This window comes from Seriola dumerili, unplaced genomic scaffold (genome assembly GCF_002260705.1).
Source record: "Seriola dumerili isolate Sdu_G_001 unplaced genomic scaffold, Sdu_1.0 BDQW01000025.1, whole genome shotgun sequence".
NCBI lineage: Eukaryota > Metazoa > Chordata > Actinopteri > Carangiformes > Carangidae > Seriola > Seriola dumerili.
In genome coordinates this window covers 6,801,027-6,819,857 of record NW_019174280.1, presented here as the reverse complement: position 1 = coordinate 6,819,857, position 18,831 = coordinate 6,801,027, and the positions used below count along the sequence as shown (strand labels likewise).

The 18,831-nt window shown below is 39.1% G+C and overlaps 1 protein-coding gene across 1 annotated transcript; it reads right to left on the bottom strand.

The window, feature by feature from the left end:
- Nucleotides 1–8,395: 8,395 nt before the first annotated feature.
- snw1 (SNW domain containing 1) lies at nt 8,396–16,549 on the bottom strand. The gene is made up of 14 exons (XM_022769887.1): nt 16,522–16,549; nt 15,861–16,014; nt 15,517–15,678; nt 14,914–15,009; nt 14,471–14,577; nt 14,097–14,201; nt 13,570–13,639; nt 13,355–13,420; nt 13,054–13,170; nt 12,812–12,953; nt 11,956–12,058; nt 11,168–11,285; nt 10,690–10,850; nt 8,396–9,277 (listed from the first exon to the last, which is right to left on the bottom strand). The coding sequence occupies exons 1-14, from the start codon at nt 16,533–16,535 to the stop codon at nt 9,082–9,084; spliced, it is 1,611 nt and encodes a 536-aa protein (XP_022625608.1). The 5' UTR covers nt 16,536–16,549; the 3' UTR covers nt 8,396–9,081.
- Nucleotides 16,550–18,831: the final 2,282 nt, after the last annotated feature.

The window sequence follows — 18,831 nt, the reverse complement described above, 5'->3', positions numbered from 1 at the left end:
ATTCTTGGTGACAGGTCCCAATTTTCTCAGGTGGCTAATGATGCGAACTTCGATTCGAGCCTCTTATTTTTAAGAGATATTACACACAAATATTATCATTGTATAAAATATTTCACTAGACCTTGTGTGATGTGAAATAAGGTATTTCAGTATTTCATTTTCATAGATTGTCAGTCTATTTTCTTTATACTGTTTCTGAAACACTAAAAGGCGTTATTATTATTGTTATTATTATCATCCATATTAACATTAAACCAGAGCAGTGTGATCTGAAAATTAAACAATTATTTCCTGAGCATTAAACAACTATATCATGAGTCCACAGGGGCTGTACTTGAATGATTATGTTTGTGGCTTGTTAATATTGGAACAGTGTGAGAGCTCCTTTCCTACTTCTGCTTCTCTGTTAGGCGTCACCCTCTCTTCAGTGTGGGACGTCCTAAAACCCTGCCCATGGAAATAACCTGTAATAACCTTTGCCATAGGCGTCAACTGAATACCCTTTTCCAGTGACGATGTTTTCTCACCTGAGAGGATGCAAAACAAGGGTCAAGGCTGTCTCCAAGGCGAATTCCCTTAGGAAAAAAGGAATGGCAGTGGACTATGCAAGGACTCCACTGTACAATCACTGATCTGACTCATAGTATTTCAGATGGGTAAAAGTCCACTTTGAGGTTTCAGAAAAGTCTTCTCCTCCCAAAAGCTCTTGTGTTTGGCTGTGAAATATTGGAGTTGATTCTGTGGCAGTTTTAACTGCCCATTAACCTAAAACAAACATAACATGTGATTGATGATCCTATGGCCCCGGTGACATCTGACCCCCATCAGGCTGTGTAAACAACCCAATCTTTTATCTTCTGGCACTTAAAATGCTTAAACCTCTGCCAAACTTATAAAAGATAAAAAACCCTGTGTCATAAAATGATTTTAATTTATTACACACATACTGTATTGTAATGTACCTCATGTATTACAAATTATTACATGAATTTCCCCTTGCGGATCAATAAAGTATCTATCTATCTATCTATCTATCTATCTATCTATCTATCTATCTATCTATCTATCTATCTTTCTATCTACAGCATGTGTTCCCTTTTCCTTCATGGTGTACTACAGGGCAGAGCATTTCAGATACACAGAGAAGAAGAATCTCAGTGGTAAGGGAATACAGACACAATAGGAGAGTTTCCTGGAGTCACAGCCAGGATTTTACGATGGACCACCAGGTTGTACTTCCTGTTCTCTTCCTGTTTGGTAATTATAGTCTAGTGAAACGTGCCAGTTTGCACAGGCCCTTCTATGTTTGCATGTGTCTCAGATAAGGTGTAATTGTTTGTATAACACTCCAACTGTAAGGTGAGCAGAAACCATGCCTCCCTATGCCCTTCATTGTTTGTATTTGTTTGTTTGTGTGCTGAAGGATTACTCTCACGTTGAAATAATGCAAAGACTGTGCAGACTCTTTAAAAAGTAACACCAGAGTTCAATTAACCTACTCCTACTTTCATCCTCCTAGATGGCACTGTTGGGCTACACAAAGGTTGAGCCCTGTGTGTTGACAGACCTACAATCGGATGTTATGCTGGTGCCATGGGTTATAGTTCAGTGTTTGGTGGCATTGGTGTGCTGCCCGTTGTTTTGAGGGTGTGACATCCATGATTAAGACACTGATGATAACATCTGATGATTTGATTCTCTAATCGGTTTCCGAGGCTTTCCCTTTTTGTTTCCTCTCAAGGTTGTAACCTTGAGTGTGGAATAATGAAACATCAGTCAGGTCAGTTCTTGCCAATGTGCACAAAGGCAGTTAAGCTCCCATCCATTCCAAACCTGATGAAGGTGATAAGCATCCAGCTTTAATAGGATCAGAGGCAGGGTTAAAAAGACAGAGGATCTGCTTTCATTGATACAGACACTGCAAGGAGCTTTAATCATGAATGCAATTCATTCTGATAGGAGAGTGAAAATCATACTGATTTAAAATGAATAAGAAATTTTGAATGATCTATTCTTTATGTGCTCTCTAAAACCTGCTGGCAATTATTATGTTTTCGTTCACAACAGAGCCATATGCAATAACAATACAAAGCAAGAGCAGCTGGACTTAATAGGTAAATTCTAGAGGACATTTCAGTAATAACCAGCAAGGCATTGTTGATGTAATTTCTCAGATAATCTTAACAACACAATTTCCCTTGTTTTACAGCTGCTACATACAGTCCAGGCTTTAAGTATTTAGACAGTTAACCATTTTTTGTCCCTCAGGCTCTGTGCTTCAGCACATTCAATTTGAAATCAAATAATGGATACAACATTAAAGTGCCAAGTCTCAGCTTTAATTTGAGAAGTTACATCAATATAGAGAGAAGCATGTGGGGGGAGATTGTCCTTTACATCCAAAGTTAAGGGGTTCAAAAGTAATTGAACACATGAAGTCAAACAAAATATCATATTCAATATTTTGTGGAAAACTTTCTGTTTTTGAGGTTTACCAGGGGTTTGCATCTTGTGGTGAATCCTCTGAGGTTCTGGTCATGAGGTCTCCTCTTGGTCGTTGTTAAGGAAACGGCTACATCATGCAGAGCATTCTTGACTTGCTGTGCAGTCATTTAGGGGTATTTATTCACCATGAAAATTATTTTCCACTCACCCACAAGACTTGTACTCCTCCATCTGCCAGGTCATTTGCCATTTTCTAGCTTTCCAATATGCACCTGCTCTTTTAGAAAGCACCTCTTTACTCCTCGTATTGACAGACAGAACTGAGCCACGTGTGAGGTCTTTTGTTTGCATGAACTAACAATGAAATGACGCACAGCTGGCCAAGAAACATTTATTAGCCAAGTGTCATATTACTTTTGAACACTTGCAATTTGGGCACTATGTGTTCAAAGTGCTATCTCAGTTCTTTCTATATGGATGCAAACCTAATGAAAATAAAGCTGAGACTTGGTACTTAAATGTGTGAATCATTTTATTTCAAACTGAATGTGCTTCAGCACAGAGCCTGAATTAAAAAAATGTGTGACGGTCCAAATACTTACAGTTTGGACTGTATCACATGATCAAGGCGCATTAACTTGCCGGGCAAACAGGGCAACTGCCCAAGGCACCCAAAACTTTGCTTTGTAGTATTCTTGGTTTTTCAGTTCTGAAAATGTTATCCAGGTAATGCTAAATAGCTTTAATGATTTTATCTATTTTATCTACTATATGGCATGCCTGTATGTTGATGGTAGAGTTATAGTAAGTAAGTATGCCATAGTAATACACAGTGGGACAGTTGTGTTTACAATACTATAAATAATACTATATTCTATCTATAGGCAGTGTATGTAGAACATGTATATTCACAATAATCATTAGGGACACAGGATATTGACAGATGAAGCATTACATTTCCATATTTACATCTTTATGTTAAGACTGCTTTTAGTGTCAGAAAAGAGAAAGAGTTACAACCACACAGGACTCCTACATCTGATCAGACTCTGGTTAAGAAGATATTATGACATGATGTATTAATATGGTCATGAACATTAATAATATGATCATGAATGTTACTGAAGTTAAAGTCATATGGGGTAGTATCATATGTGTTGTCACCACTAACAATTGCAAACATTAGAGCTGCTAACCCTAATTAACACACAAGGGTGTGGCCATTATAGTGAACCATTAATAACATAATCAACATTATATTGAACCATCAACTGCGTGCACATCTACATGATGCACCCAGAATCTTAATCCAGCCATGCACATGACCTGGATGTCTGAACATTGGCATTCACACAGACATAACTACAAAAACTGTTCACTTATAAATATATTGATTCTTCCGTTGGTCTGAAGATCCATGATAAACTGTTTTCCTGCATCCCTATTGCATTATAAACTAAATATATCAACTATCTATGAATGTAGCTATCTGTCCACAAACATAATATCCCTGATGAGAAAAACATCATAATTACTGTGTCTCCACGGACAAGGTTACATGCCACTGTCGACGTTCATACAGTATCATTCAAATGACAGATGCTTTCCTATTCACCAAAGATGTGTTCCCACTCTCTGTTGCAATTTCCCTGCTTTGATGTCATCTAATGAAATCATCAGGAGAATCAATCTCTCATCCTATTCCCCCGACAACCTATTAAGACCCAACGCTGCTAGAGAGGAAGTCTAGGCAAGCAGTCTTCTTTCATACTTCAGTGGCGTCTAAATGTGGTAGATGACAAATGATGAAATCACAATTGTACACAAGTAACCATATCAATGAGTATAAATGAGCGTACTCATTGCTAGGAATTACACTTATGCACGAACAGAGCAAGTGCCAGTCACATCCCAAGCAATGATCCTTTCCACTTCTGCAGGATAATTCTTGCAATCTGCGAGCACTGCTTTTCACATTGCAAATGGCAAGTTAAATCAGGAATGACGGAAACAAGCGCAGTGTAAGGAAAGATTAGATGAAACTTTCTTGCATCGTCAACGTATTAGCAATATATCCAACTCTGCCGCCGCCTAGCCCTGCTCCTTCCTCAGATGAAGACATTGGCTGAGGCGTCAATCAGTTTCTGTCACAGCAAATCCCAGAGCAGTCGATGTGCACTCCCACCACGGTTGGGCAGGCCCTGCCCTGTGTAGCGGGCAGACTGCTTTCTGACTGACACAACCATTAGACATTGTTACGCCTGTCTAAATCTTTCCTCCATAATAGATTATCCACAGAGGGAGCCACTGAGGGAAGGACGGATGCTGCTCCCCAGGATTCAGGTGAGGCAGGCAGGACGGACAGATTGACAGGCGGACCATTTTCCAGTGAGCAGTAGACTCTGTCCAGCTCTAGACTGCTGGTATAATGATGAATGAATTCTGGCCTAAATATGCACAGATGAGGAACTAATGATAAGGAAGTGAATGAGTGACAGAGGATAGACAGCTGGTAGATAAGTGCTCGCAGTGGTGATGTCAGTTTGACAGATTCAATTTACAGACTTTGTGGCTTTGTACACTGTATTCACTATATAAATTCACACTATGAATAAGACTGACAGCACACATAGAAATAACTACATAAATATAAATAGGCCTGAAGGGAATCTGCAGATTGTAATATGCAATAATGTGAGACCTTACACAACTGGAGCATAATGTAGGCCATATTTTTAAATCCTCAATGTTCAGCATATCAATTATTGTTATAATTTATAAATATTTTATATAATGCATGTTAAAGCAGCATTAATTCATTCATCTTGTGTGCAGAAAAACAAACAAACAATGGCTAATGTGTTAGCAAACAGCTGCTTATATCCAGCATACACAGAGCAACATTAGCATTTACTTTGAGTCATGTTTCTGAAGAATACAAGTCCAATATTCACTCTCCTTTTACCTCTGTGTGGTTTATCAGTTTCTTGCCGCTGCTGTGACTGGAAAAGGGTTCATGAGAAAAAATAATAAATCTGTGAGCCATAAAATCAAAATAATGATCAAAAATATGCTAAAACACTCCCCAGTGCTGGGCTTGGATAATCACGTGATAATTCTCTGTAAGTTTGTCACTACAAGTGATTCTTTTCACATTGCATGTAGCCAACTGATGCACTGTTGCTACAAAAATTCTAAATAAGTACAGCTTTAAGTCAAGCTTGCATTACTTTCAAAGGAAAAATGTGAGTCACCCATTGCTCAAAGTGTTGACAATGAAAAAAATAGATAATATACCAATTGTTGAAAGTTTCATGCACTTTGCACATCCGGCCACACCTCAATCAGTGATGTCAGAATACAACCTTTGCTGAGGACAGTTGTCTTTGGAAAAAAACAGCTGCTGTTGCAGCACTATTTCAGGGAGTAAGAAATGTTCGCACTTGTGATTCAACCCTAAAAATGAGTCATCTCTTCGTGTGGAAGAAGAACAGTGTCACTGGCACAGAGGAAATAGGACCATTGTTTTCCGTGGATGTGGGTGTGTTTCTTCAACAAAACAAAAAGACTGCCTTTGTTACAGCAGCAGCTTTCAATACTGGAAGAGAAGAACAAATCTCATAGTGTGAGATAAGATCTCTCTCTGGCCACCGTCTTCGACAGGTCAACAGTAGCATTGAGGACATTTATCACCAAACTTATTGCTTTGCTGCCACTGAGGGTCGGGAGGAGGAGGAAATATCACGAAAGGCATCCCAAAACAAACTAAGCTATCCTCCTTCAAGTCCAAAGAGTGGAAAGATGCACTGAAACAACTCAATATTGTTTATTATGTCTGTGTTTGTTTTCTTGTGGTGCAAAGATAAGGAGCTATCCATCATGGCCTCTGCCTGTGACCTGAGGATTCCATTATGGCCCGACACAATATGTTCACCGTTTACATCCAACAGCGCACAAAAGCAATGCCAAGGAACCAATTTCCTCGTACCTTCATGAATAAGAATCTCATTCATCTTCCTCTGTGCACATTCATAAAGGCAGACAAGAGCTGAGTGGGGACCCATTATCAAGCTGTCCTTAACACTTCAGCACTGGTCTGTGCACAAATGCAGGCTGAAGGGAGCACATCTTTTCTGTTGTTTTGAGATTGCAAATCTGCTGGATTGAAAAGCTTCAACTGATTATGATTTTTTTTTTGTTTGTTTTTAATTTTGTCTGTTGCAAGGACTTTTTTTCCTTTTCATACATGTGCTTCCAAAACCCCGCAACAATCAAGCCACCCATGATTCAGTTACCCTAAGCTGGTACATGTCAGATTGATTTCTTCACGCTGACAATCAGACTAGGCCCTCACAATAAAATCCCTGCTGTCCTTAAATCACCTCACACTGGCAGCGGGGTGACTTTCCATTCATTCAACATTTATTCACACACAGGCCTGGGACACACGTTTGAGCATGTTCCCCATTCCACATCATTGTTTCAAAGCAGTTACCGTATATCAAGTATTTTAAAAGTACAGTATGTAAATGATAAAAAAGAGTCAGGACTGTACAGATAATAGAACAATGCCACGAAAAGATACATCCAGGCAGAATCAGAGGAGGGTGGGAAAAGCTCCAGGTAAGAATGAAAAATAGATATGCCACTCCACATGATAAAGGTCAGTCTTAAATTACATCAGAGCCCCCTCTCCCACCACAGTCATGCTTCTGTTGTTCAACCTGTTTCCCCCCAGGTGCAGAGGGGAGACAGGGACAAACCACTGCCTTTCCCCCACACTGATAAGGAATCAGGTGACTTTTGAGCATGTCAGCTCCTCTCCACATGAGTATAGGTCAATGTTAAATCACATCAGAGCCACTTAATGTAATTGAGTGAAGGATTAATGTGTTCTAGTCTGGTTCCTCAGTTGCAGATGGGAGGCAGAGGGAAGCTGGAGTGCTTCCTCTTACCCAATAGGTGGCAAGAGCTATATCGACTCTGACCTTAGACAGTGAGAACAACACATTTAAAGCTATAATCTGTAAGATTTTCATTACATCAAACCAAATTTTTGACAATATTCATGTCTGGCATTTCTTTTATTTTGCTATAGCCATTAAATATTACACTTAGTTATCTCTATATGGTAGCTTGTATTGCCAGCAGTGGAGTCCACCATAACCACAAAAGATTTGAGGGACGATTCCAGTTTTGAAGAGGTATAACTGTAATCATTAAAATATTCTTAAGTGTTTACACAGCAAACACAGATGTGGCAAAATCCAGAACTGAAATTAGAACTTTAGGGGCTGTTTCGCTACTGCTATAATTTCTGATGGCTGGAAAAGACCAGCAATAAAACATAGCATGCACACCCAGGACATTGCACTAATACAGGAAGCCATAACTACAAACACTGCCCATTGAAAAAAACATAAATCATGTACATATAACAACTGTCTGAGCCCTATTCAGGCATGAGTGAAAGATGGCACTGTGCAGATTTGTGGGTCTACTGGGCTATGTAATACCACATTGATTATTTTCCAAAGCCTGGGAAAATAAAACTGTCAGACTGCATAAATCATAATTAATTGTAATTAATGGAACCAGTTTTGCTCTAATCATCGCATAAATTGTAGAGCCCATTTCTGGTAGAAAAAAAACCCGTCACCACTCACACTTAGTAACTGATGGCTTCTCTAAATACATTTTGGGCTTTCAATCATCTGTGTTAATGGGATGCATTACTCTGGAAAAGATTAAAATAGGGGAAATCTACTACAGGCAAACTACAACAATTACACAACCAATGGACTTCCCACTATGTTGTAAAAGTTTGAATTAAGCTGCTCTAAATTTGACTGAAGTAAGCTGATGGAGAAAAAAAAAAACTATCTCACTTTTGAATTTGTAAATACCCAACAAAACAGTTTACTTCATAAGAAATACAGAGACATACCAGTTACACACTATATGAAATTTATTCCATTGGTAGTAATATACAAGAATTATAAAGCTGGTTTGCTTTACATCTTACAGGTCAAGTTTATATCACTGTACATATCTGCCATCAAATATGGGCTGCAGCTGTGCTCACAAATACACCGGGGGCTTAAATAAAACACAGCTGACAAAAACTCAAAGGGGAAAATGTGGGGGACAAATGAGACAAAGGTAAATATGAACACTTCTTGCTGAGTTTCTGTTGGGTCTGTATACATGTATATAAAAAAAAAAACAAATAACTAAAATCTACACATTTTCTGGGCCCAAATATTACCATTCACATCTGAAATGGCATCAGCTGCACTGTACAGAGACACTTTCAGATGCAGAGGCAGATCTCACACACTATCGCTTCAGCTCCACTTCCTGATATTTAACATGTTTATTCATGTTATATTTAGCAAGAATGTTCAACATGTTCTTAATAGAGCTGAGTAAACAATGAATGGAAAAAAAAAGAAAGACAAAAGTTTCACCTTCTTTCCCGCTGAAAGAAAAAAAAAAAAAAAAAAAATTGGAAACATTCCTGATAGGGACTTGAGTATGTTAAAACCCCTCTCTAATGCTGAGAAGGTGCAGACTACTTTCTCATCCTCTAACATGCCATCAACTTTCCTGAATGGACTCCATGCCCGAGTGCTCTCACTCCTTCCTGCGTTTCTTGTCGTGGTAGTCGTCCTTTGAGCGGCTGCTAGTGGAGGGCCTCTTGGAGCCTCCGTGCTGCTTGGCCTCCTCCAAGAACTTGTCCAGACCGAAGGGATCCTCCTCAAACTGGACTGGTCCTTCCCGCCTCTGCCCATGGTCGGCACCTGAGAACTCTTTCCCTGGAGCAAACCTGCTGTTGGACAGAAAGTTAAAATTTGAATATGCTGCAAAAGTTTTCTCTTACAAAACTCAAGATAATTTAACTGCACTCGCTGAGGATTTTAGATTTGTTGTGGATTTGTTAAACTTGTTTTTGCCATCCTCAGAGCAGTAAATAGGACGGAGGATTGAAACTACAAACTAATTGCTAGCAGGCTGCTTCTTGTTTAGTGGATGTTCAAACACAAACACTTTCTATGAAAACAGGACTGTATTCAAAATATCAGGAATTCCATGGGACATACTGTATGTCTGAGGGAAAATTGCTTAAGTCAAAGATTTTCTTTTCAATGTTTTGCACAACGGTGTAGCACCCTGCAGCCAGCCCAACATTCCTAGAGGACAATGACAAGCTGGTGACTAAACATATGGGACAGGCTATGCTCGGCTAGTAGAGTGTGGCACTGCTTCCCCAAGGACAAGGTCTCCTGCTGGGACATCATGTGCATGCTTGCCTCGTGCCTCAAAATAAAGCTGGAATGACCTCAAAATGTTTCAGGCTTTTATTGTTATTTTCTAGACTCATATTTGAGAAGGTTAAATATCCAGCAGTCCTGTTAACAGCCTGACAAATATAAAAGTCCTAAATTACAAGTCAAGTTTTTAGTCAGTTCTTAAAACATGTGGTTTGGGATCCCATTGTGGGTTGTGAAATAATTTTAGAGAATATTTAACCACATTCCAGACAAAAAAAAAAAAAAAAAAAAATTTTCCCTAGTTTTTGAAATCTGAAAGAGCCACATCGTTAAGCTAATATCAATGCAACAAGGTATTCTAAATCTATATGGTAGGGAATACAGTCACGGCATCTTTATTATACACTACTCTTCACTTATTATGCTGTTTATACTTATTAATTAATAAAAAGGTTTTATTTTATATTAACACTATACCGGAAAGCATAGTTATTAGGGGTCACGTCATATTTACCTCATCAATATGTAAATAAACAGCAGATGACTCAAACATTTGATGTGAAACAACCTTTTTTAAATATTCTTGAGTTATTATGTCTGTAAGACAGGGATAAGATTTTATGTCCACCATATAAAAATGACAAATTGGCTTACACCTACCCGTTTTCATTGCTGGACTGTTTCCCGAATAAGTGTTGCAAATGTAAACCAGTTTCCTTTTTCAAGAGCCAGTGATTTAAATAAGTCTCTCTTCTGGGCTCTCTGCTCTGCTCAGTGGCAATTCATTTGTTAGTCCTGCGTGTCTATGACTCCCTGAAAACAGCTTCTGAATAATTTCTCTTTATCAAGATCAAGTAAAAGGTAAATAAGAATAATATCATAATATGTCATAATATTAATGTATTAATAAGTTAAATAAATGCATAAACTGGTCATAAAATGTATAGCAAAACAAGGTTATTCCTAATACCTGTTGTGCATGAGTGTATCGAGGTCATCTGTGTAGGCATCCTTGTCTATATTCTTGCTGGGCCTGTAGATGTTTGAAGCCATGTCTCTGCCGCTGCGGAACGGCTGGTCGTACACGTTGTATGTCTCATCCTCACCGCCGGCAAAACCACTATCCATACCCTAGAAAGACAGAGAGAAAGGAAGAGGGACTTTGAGAAAAAGGTAATGGTGCATGGCAATGGAAAAGCTAGAACATTTCAGCTAAGATTCTTTTTGCAAATGCATCTAACTGGCCCTTTGCTTTACTTTAGTGTCTGAGAAAAAAAAAAGACAAGCAGATTATGAATTGTCCATACAAGGCAACTCTATTCTTGAAATGTTTCCTCATGTTGTGGAGCTGGGTATTCAGGCTTGTACACATTTGTATTTTTCTCTAAACAACACAAATCATGTGGAGCTGATGTTAATGTAGTAAAATACATATGAAGCGTTCTAACCTTGCTCTGATTGAAGAGCCTCTGGTCATACTGGGCCTCGCTGGAGGAACGAGGGTTGGGCATGCCCAGAGCGATGAGCTCGCTGACATCCCTCTCCTGGTCTCTCTGCAGCTTGGACCTGGAATATAGAACAAAGTCTGAGTTCAAGCAACAATTCAGAGAAAAACAGAAGACAAGGAGGAAAATTAACTGCTAGAAACTAGTTCTATTATATTAATGATATATTTTTATATTTTAAAGTGTCATCTTACATCATGTATAATAATATATTGGCCTGAAAGTTTTAGGTATGCCTACAGGTTGTTACTGAAGTTTTTCATTCAGACCTTGGTGACTGTCCTTCAGCAAACAGCCATCTCAAAGTTAAGTGAAAGGTAATTTTACGATAACAAGGTTTCTGCCTTCTGACAGCTGGAACTGTGATTGTAATGAGCTCTCCTCTGAATTTCACTTGCTCCACTCCTCCAGGGAACCACAATTCCATCAATTGCCAACCTGACAGTGTGCACACAAACTTAACACATTGATACACACACTGATCACACATCTCATATGCACATGTCTTTGGATCATTGCAGACAAGGACTACTGCCCAAGTACTCTGCTGGATCCTGCTGCATTTGTTCAGTATTACTGTTGGCCCCATGAATGATTCATCAGTGAGCAGTACATCTGTACCTGTGTGTGTGTGTATATGTGTGTGTGTGTGTGTGTGTGTGTGTGTGTGTGTATATAAAGGAGGGGTGGGTGAGTTCACATGCGGTGTGTTTAAAGTGCGTGTCCAGCACCTCTTATCAGGAGCAGCCCTGGAAATGTTCCTGTCGTGCTGTCTCTCTTTCCTTCTGTCATGGCGGATCTCGTCACGCTCCCTGGCCTCGCCGTCCTCGCCACCTGCCGCGTGAAACACAAAAAGGAAATTTAAAAAAAAAGAAAGAAAACCACACGAGGACGGGAGTGGGAGACAGATGATGTAAAATGGTGCAGTGGAGGTGCAGAGGTGACAGGAAACACAGTGATATAAAGGCAGAAAGACAGAGAGAGAAATGAGAAAACGGGGGAAAAAAAGGGGGAAGTCGGTTGTAGATTAAGTTAGGGAAGATGGAAAAAATTGATGGTATAGAAATGGCAAAAAGTGAGGAAGGGGATTGATACAGAGCAAGAGAGGGAAGATTAAGTGAAACTAAACTGTCAGTGGTCAATTAACTTGCAAGACAAAATCACAGCTGACATTAAAAATGCTAGAATCTATAACAAAAAAAATGTAAATTCAGATTTTGTTGTCTGAGTCTCTGTGATGTGATCAAACTAAAATGCTGGACATTAAAAAAAGCATGTACAAAAACAGGACGTGCAACATGATTTTTCTTCTCCTAAAATATGTGTGAATTAACAGTAGGGAAGCGGAGACATCATTTCACAGCTTACTGGTCCCGTCAACACTCGCAGGGTGAAAAATGTTGTCATCACTTATGCCACTCATGTTCCAGATTTGGAACTGGAAACAGCACTGGCAACAGAGTCTCCACTTACTCAGACAATCACACACCCACAGATGCGAAACAACCTGACAAACTAGTCATGTATGATTGAAAACTTCTGACAAATTAACTTTTCTACTTGTTGGTCCTTATCTTCAGGACTCACCTTTGTCTCCGTGACTTTTGATCCCTGCCCTGCGGTCTCGAGCCATTTGAGCCAGCTCCCTCAGTTTCTCCTCCTTCTTCTCCTTCTCCTTCTGGGCCATCTTCTTCTCTACCTGAGCTCTCATCTCCACAGCCTCTCGGGCCTAAAGACACGATCATCAGCATTTAAGTGTGTTATTTGAATATTGGTAAAAAAAAAAAAGATGCGTGTTGTTCAGATTGGTCAGGATGATGGTGCAGTACCTTTCTATCAGCGATGTATAGCGCCTCGGCCAGCTTGGCAAAGTTTTCATTGATGTGAACTGTTTGCAGCCCCCTACCATCCGCAGCCAGACGTTTGTCAAGAGGAATGGTGTAGCCCTGAGCAAAATTAAGCGCATCAAGAGAATGAAATTAGTAGAGAAGAGAAAGGGCAGCAGGGCAACACAACTGAAATAACAATGAAAAAGCATGGATATGCCTACATGAACTACTCACAATGACAATCAGTTTGACATTTAGAAATACAAACCAAGTGTTCCAAATGGTTCTGGTGTCATGTTACCTTAGCGTTCTTCCAGTTGGAGATGCATGGAGGAATCTTCCACTCCTGCTGCTCCTTGACTGTCATCTACAAACAAAAAGGAGTGACAATATCAAACAAACTGTCTTTTGGTCAATGCAAATATCTTTTGATTTAAATGTATCAATGTAGTTTAAAAAGCAGAAATTTGTCTTGAAGCCAATTTTACATTCTCAAATGTGTGTGGCTAACTGTACCTTTCTGCTTGGAGAATGCATGACAGGGGCAGGGGGAGAGGGAGGTCCACGAGGAATCTTCTTGTTGATCCTGACACACACAATAATACATCCGATTTCTTAATTATTTTCTTTAAAATAAGATAAGATGATAATCTATTAAGCTTGTAAATACTACTGATACTAATATTATAATACTTATATACAACTAATATTTTTATGGGAACCTCACACAAGAGAGGACCTTATTTGAACATGTAATGAATCAAAATCAAAATCTGATCAGGCTTCTAGATACTTAATATGTCACACTGAGATTTCCTTTGGCCATTATTTGTTGCTTAGTTCAGATGGATAAGTTATCAACATAACATAATTACGAATGGGCACTCTTCACATGACAAAAAAAAAAGCATTAAGACATCATGTTAACGGCTCTAAAAAGGTCAAATTTGAGTAATTCTAATAATTATACTAAATATTATTTATTATTTATGAAACCAGCCTTTACACATGACATCATGTTACTGTGATGGAGACATGTTTACTTGAAACGTGGAGGTTCCATGGGGTCTTTCTGCATTTCCACCATACGGATCACCCTCTGTTTGGCCCCTGAGTTAAAAGCTACTCCCTGCTGGGATGGGGTGTATCTTGAAGAGAGATAAAGAAGAAAAGTGTCATGATGGATAATCAACAACATAAACAAACAAAGCTAATAGAGACAATATTTAAATTAATAAACAGTATGTATTTAAGTGGTTGAAAAGATTGTATGTCAAAACTGGTAACCTTTTCATTCCTACCTTCAATCCCTCATGATTTCAATATATGAACTCATAGTCGTAAAACATTACTGCTCTCCCTATTGACTCTCTTTGTTCTAAAATGGTGTTGAGATGGTTAAAATTCTAACACATACCTGATGTACTGTGCAGGAGCCTGTTTGTCTGCAGCTCTTACAGGCATGGCAGCAGCAATCTTCTGAGACACCTGCTTCTCCAGGGCAGCACGGGTCTTCTCTGTAATCTACAACGGACATACAACAATCACCACGTTTAGATGTAAAGTGATTATCAAATTGAACAGATTATAACAAAGTTGAGCAAATAAAGTTCACAGTTCCATTTAAAGTTTGCATACTTTACTCATACTCTTACATCTACAGATTAGATCAAAGATTTGATTGCACAGTAACATCATCTTGAATTTACACAGTGACCAGTAGATAAAAGGAGCGTCCTTGGGAAAATGATCTGTGAGTGGGGAAATCTACAGTCCCATGATTAACTTGAACTGATGGCAACCTGCCTGCAAGACAGTTTCCCCCATATACATATACATATACATTCCACCATGTCTTACTTCTTTTACAGCCTCCTCATCAGGCTTCTGCAGTTCTGGAGTGTCTTCATTTAGAACTTCCTTTGGAAGAAGGTCTGTGTACTTGCTGAAGATCACCTGCCATAATAACACATGAGAAATGCTTAGAAATACTTGACTAATGACACTAACCAAGACCTTTTTTTTCTTCTTTTTAAAAAAAATAAATAAATCAAGACATGATATGCACCATGGCAATGGATTGTTTTGACAATGTGTATCATAGTAGAGTGTGAATAATGTAAATGAAAGGGGATATATAAAGTATTATCATTGATTTTGTCAGTGTAGACAATGTTAACAAGACTGCAAATGTAGAATTTAAAATAAACTGAGTTTTGTCAGGCCAAGACTCAGTGGGAGATGTTGTATGAAGTGGGCCAAGACTGAGACCTCACAGACAGACAAGTACAGATGTCTCTCATATTAATGTGTGTCTACTCATTGCCCATTTTACCTGAACTATCATCTTCAGACCATGTTTGACAAGTTTAGTAGATTTATATAGGCTTAATATTTTTCAAGTTATGCATTCCTACATTGTCAGTGTGTGTTGATAGGTGAAGCAGTCATCTGTCTGTATACCTTATCTTTACCCTGTCCTTGTCTGGCAATGGCATCATATTTAATCTTTCCTTCTGCATCAACCTGCACCGCCAATGCATTGGACGTCTTCTTTTTCCTACCCATCTCCAGCGGAAACTGGGCCACATGGATCTCTGGGAAAGCTCCTCCATCTCCAAAGTCCTACAGAAACACAGATTACACGGCAAAGATGAAAAGATGTACTTGGTCGCTGACAAGTCTTGAATTGTTGTTTGGCAACGACTCTTCTTGCCACCCCAGTGTATGACATCAGAAACAAGATTTCCCCAAAACACCACCAAATGAAATGACTTTGAATCTCAAGATTAAATTGACTTATTTACCGCAAGTGAACGAGGCACCCAGCCTTTTCTGTGTCCGTAAGGAGGGGGCTCTCTGAGAGACGAAACCAGAGCAGTGGAGTAGGACTTCTGGGCCCGGAGCCTCTCCTCTGCCTCCAGCTGGTCTTGAGACAGCTGGGTCGGCGCCGGTAAAAAGCTGCACACAGAGTAAGACGTGTATAAGTCGCATTGTTTTGTGTAGTTCACACGCTGCTGCTATGGTTATAAGGCCTAGCTAGCCTGAGCCGAGAGGCTTTGACCGAGAGAAGCTTTGAGCATTATACGGAGGCGTTAGAACTGCTAGCTAGCTAAGAGACGTGGCTACACAGTTATACAATTCTGAAGAGCCCAAAAAATGAAGCATTTAGCCAAGATACCACCAGTACACAGTTGGTAAACTTGTGTTGAAAGAATGGCTGTGTGCTGCTAAGCTAACTGGCTAATGCCAACCGACATACAATTTCAGCTAGCTAGCTAGCTAGCTAGCTAGCATTAGCTGATGCTATTAGCTCTAATTAAAACGAGGAGACGATAGTGGATAGACCTTAAAACACCAAATATAGATATTAAACTCACACTATACACCATACAAAATACAGTTGAAACAACATACAATAACAATTTAGGGAATTTAAAACACAAAAATCCTTGTCGCGGGACTCACCTCGCTAAAGACATTTTCCCCTTTCTTCCCTAGCGAAGAACTGAGCATGCGCGATACAAGCATGGGCTAGAATAGAATAGAATAGAATGTGCCTCTATCTGTTAGTTTATATGTATTTTGAATGATTGTGTTGTTTACGATATTTGTTGTCAAGGGATTATTCATCTACTTTGTGGTCTTTTTTAAAAAATTAAACAGTCAACAATATGAAAGTTAGTCTTGGCAGTGTAACAACATTTATGCAACTTAAGCCTGTTTCACTGAGAATGAATAGAATAGAATAGAATAGAATAAGTTATAATAACTAGTATAGGTTAAAGACTGCTACTCATTTATTTGCTCTGGGAGAATATAATAAGCTATATAGTGAGAGGAAATCAGCAGTGGGAGAAGAGGCATGGCTTTAAAGTTTGATTTAACAAAGTATGTTTGGATTTCTCTGCAAGCTGGTTTCTAACCAATGTGATAAATCTTGTTGAAGAGTCTGTGAAATTGCCTCTGAGTAGTCGTGGAGTCTGGTAATATAGCAAACAGAGCAACAGAGTGCAGTCAGCAAGTAACTCATAGCTACAGATCTCTACTTATGCACTCACTCTCGGTAAATATTACTTCATAAATACATTCATAAGTAAATTCAAGTTGACTTGTCCTGGGTTACAAGCAGATCTTTTTCACAAATATCCACATTAAAGTGCAGCCATCATTCGTTTTATTATTTAAACCTGTGCTTTTCCTACTGTGACATGTCAAAATGTCTGCTGGAAAAAAGATGTATATACTGGGCTATTTCTATTATCAGACAAAAACATTGTACTGAAACATTAATTGTATCTTTTGAAATGCTTAATGGCCTTAATGGTCCAACATTTAGGCCTCGCATAAAGGCATAAATATAGACAGGTCTGTGAGTGACAACATGACATGACTGAGAGCTTAATTGCAAGATCAACATAGGGAGATGTTTTAGTGCCATAAACTGTATGAATTGCAAAAGAAATCGGTTGAAATGTTCAATATCCCAAGAAGGAAACCTCCCCTTCAAATGTTTTAAGGTAAGACATCTCACACTCTTACTGTGTGTTTATGGCTGTCAATAAATATTGCTAAAGTCTGTGAGGCTCCACAGTACGATCAATGCTTTTGAAATCAGTTGGATGTCCATTTAGAGTTTCACTGTGGGACTTACAGCTGACAGCTGATGGAGGTGGATGGAAATTGCATCACATTGTTATAGAAATTTTCACAGCAAAGAAAATAACAAACAGGCCTGCGTCCATGATTCCCCACAGCTGACAAATAATACTTGTATTGACATGATTTCTTACCAGTGAATCTTTGTCTGTATACAGTGCAGGCATCTAAAATGAAGTTTTGCACAAACCTAACACATCTGGAATATAATATTAGTATCTGGTATATTTTAATGGTGAACTGGTAGAATTTCGAACATGTTGATGTATTTATAATATCCACAATGATCACTTATTTGCAGGAATTTCATATATGCTAATGTTACTTTTTAAAAATGCTACATGTGTGAGAGGGACTTCTGTGCTTCTAACCCATGCTGCTGATGGTTTGTGGCTCATTCCATTCCTCCACTCTAGAGACTCTACCTGCTTCTATGTACAGAGCAAAGAAGCAGTATAAGCAGGAAGGACAGCTGACATTATCCAGTGTAAAATAGCCAGAAGGAAAGCCTCAAACTGCTTCAGTCTCAGCTGCCATTAAGGCATATATGTTTCACTTGAGACTACTAAACAGGCGGAGAACATAAAAGTTTGCAAAATGCATCTTGCCATGGAATAGGAGAATTATGTAATATCGCCATAATAGACTCTGCTTTTACGATGAATGTGATGAATATCTTGACTCAGACTTTCCTGCCATAATGATCAGCAATAAAAGTGACATCGCTGCTGTGAATGACAACTTCTTTCTTTCTTTTTCTTTCTTTCTTTCTTTCTTTCAACGCTAACGCTTTTGCCCTGCTGTCTGCATCATTTCCATCTCTCTACCTCCTCTGTCTCCGCTCCCTTCCCATCTTTCTTCCTTCCTTTCCGTCTCTGTTTCTCGGAGGAGGAGGCAGTCTGTCAGTCTCTCAGCAGAGACGTAGTTTATTAATGTGACACAGGGTAAAAGGACACGTCAAAGGAGATCAATCACCAGGCTGTGGCACGGGACAACAAAGCTTTTAATAAACCCAATCATCTGGGTGCTTCTCTCTTCAACCGTGTCTGGCATTTGGCATTGAGGAGCTCTATACCATTCTGTCTACCCCTCCCTGGTCTTGCAGCAGGATGACTGATG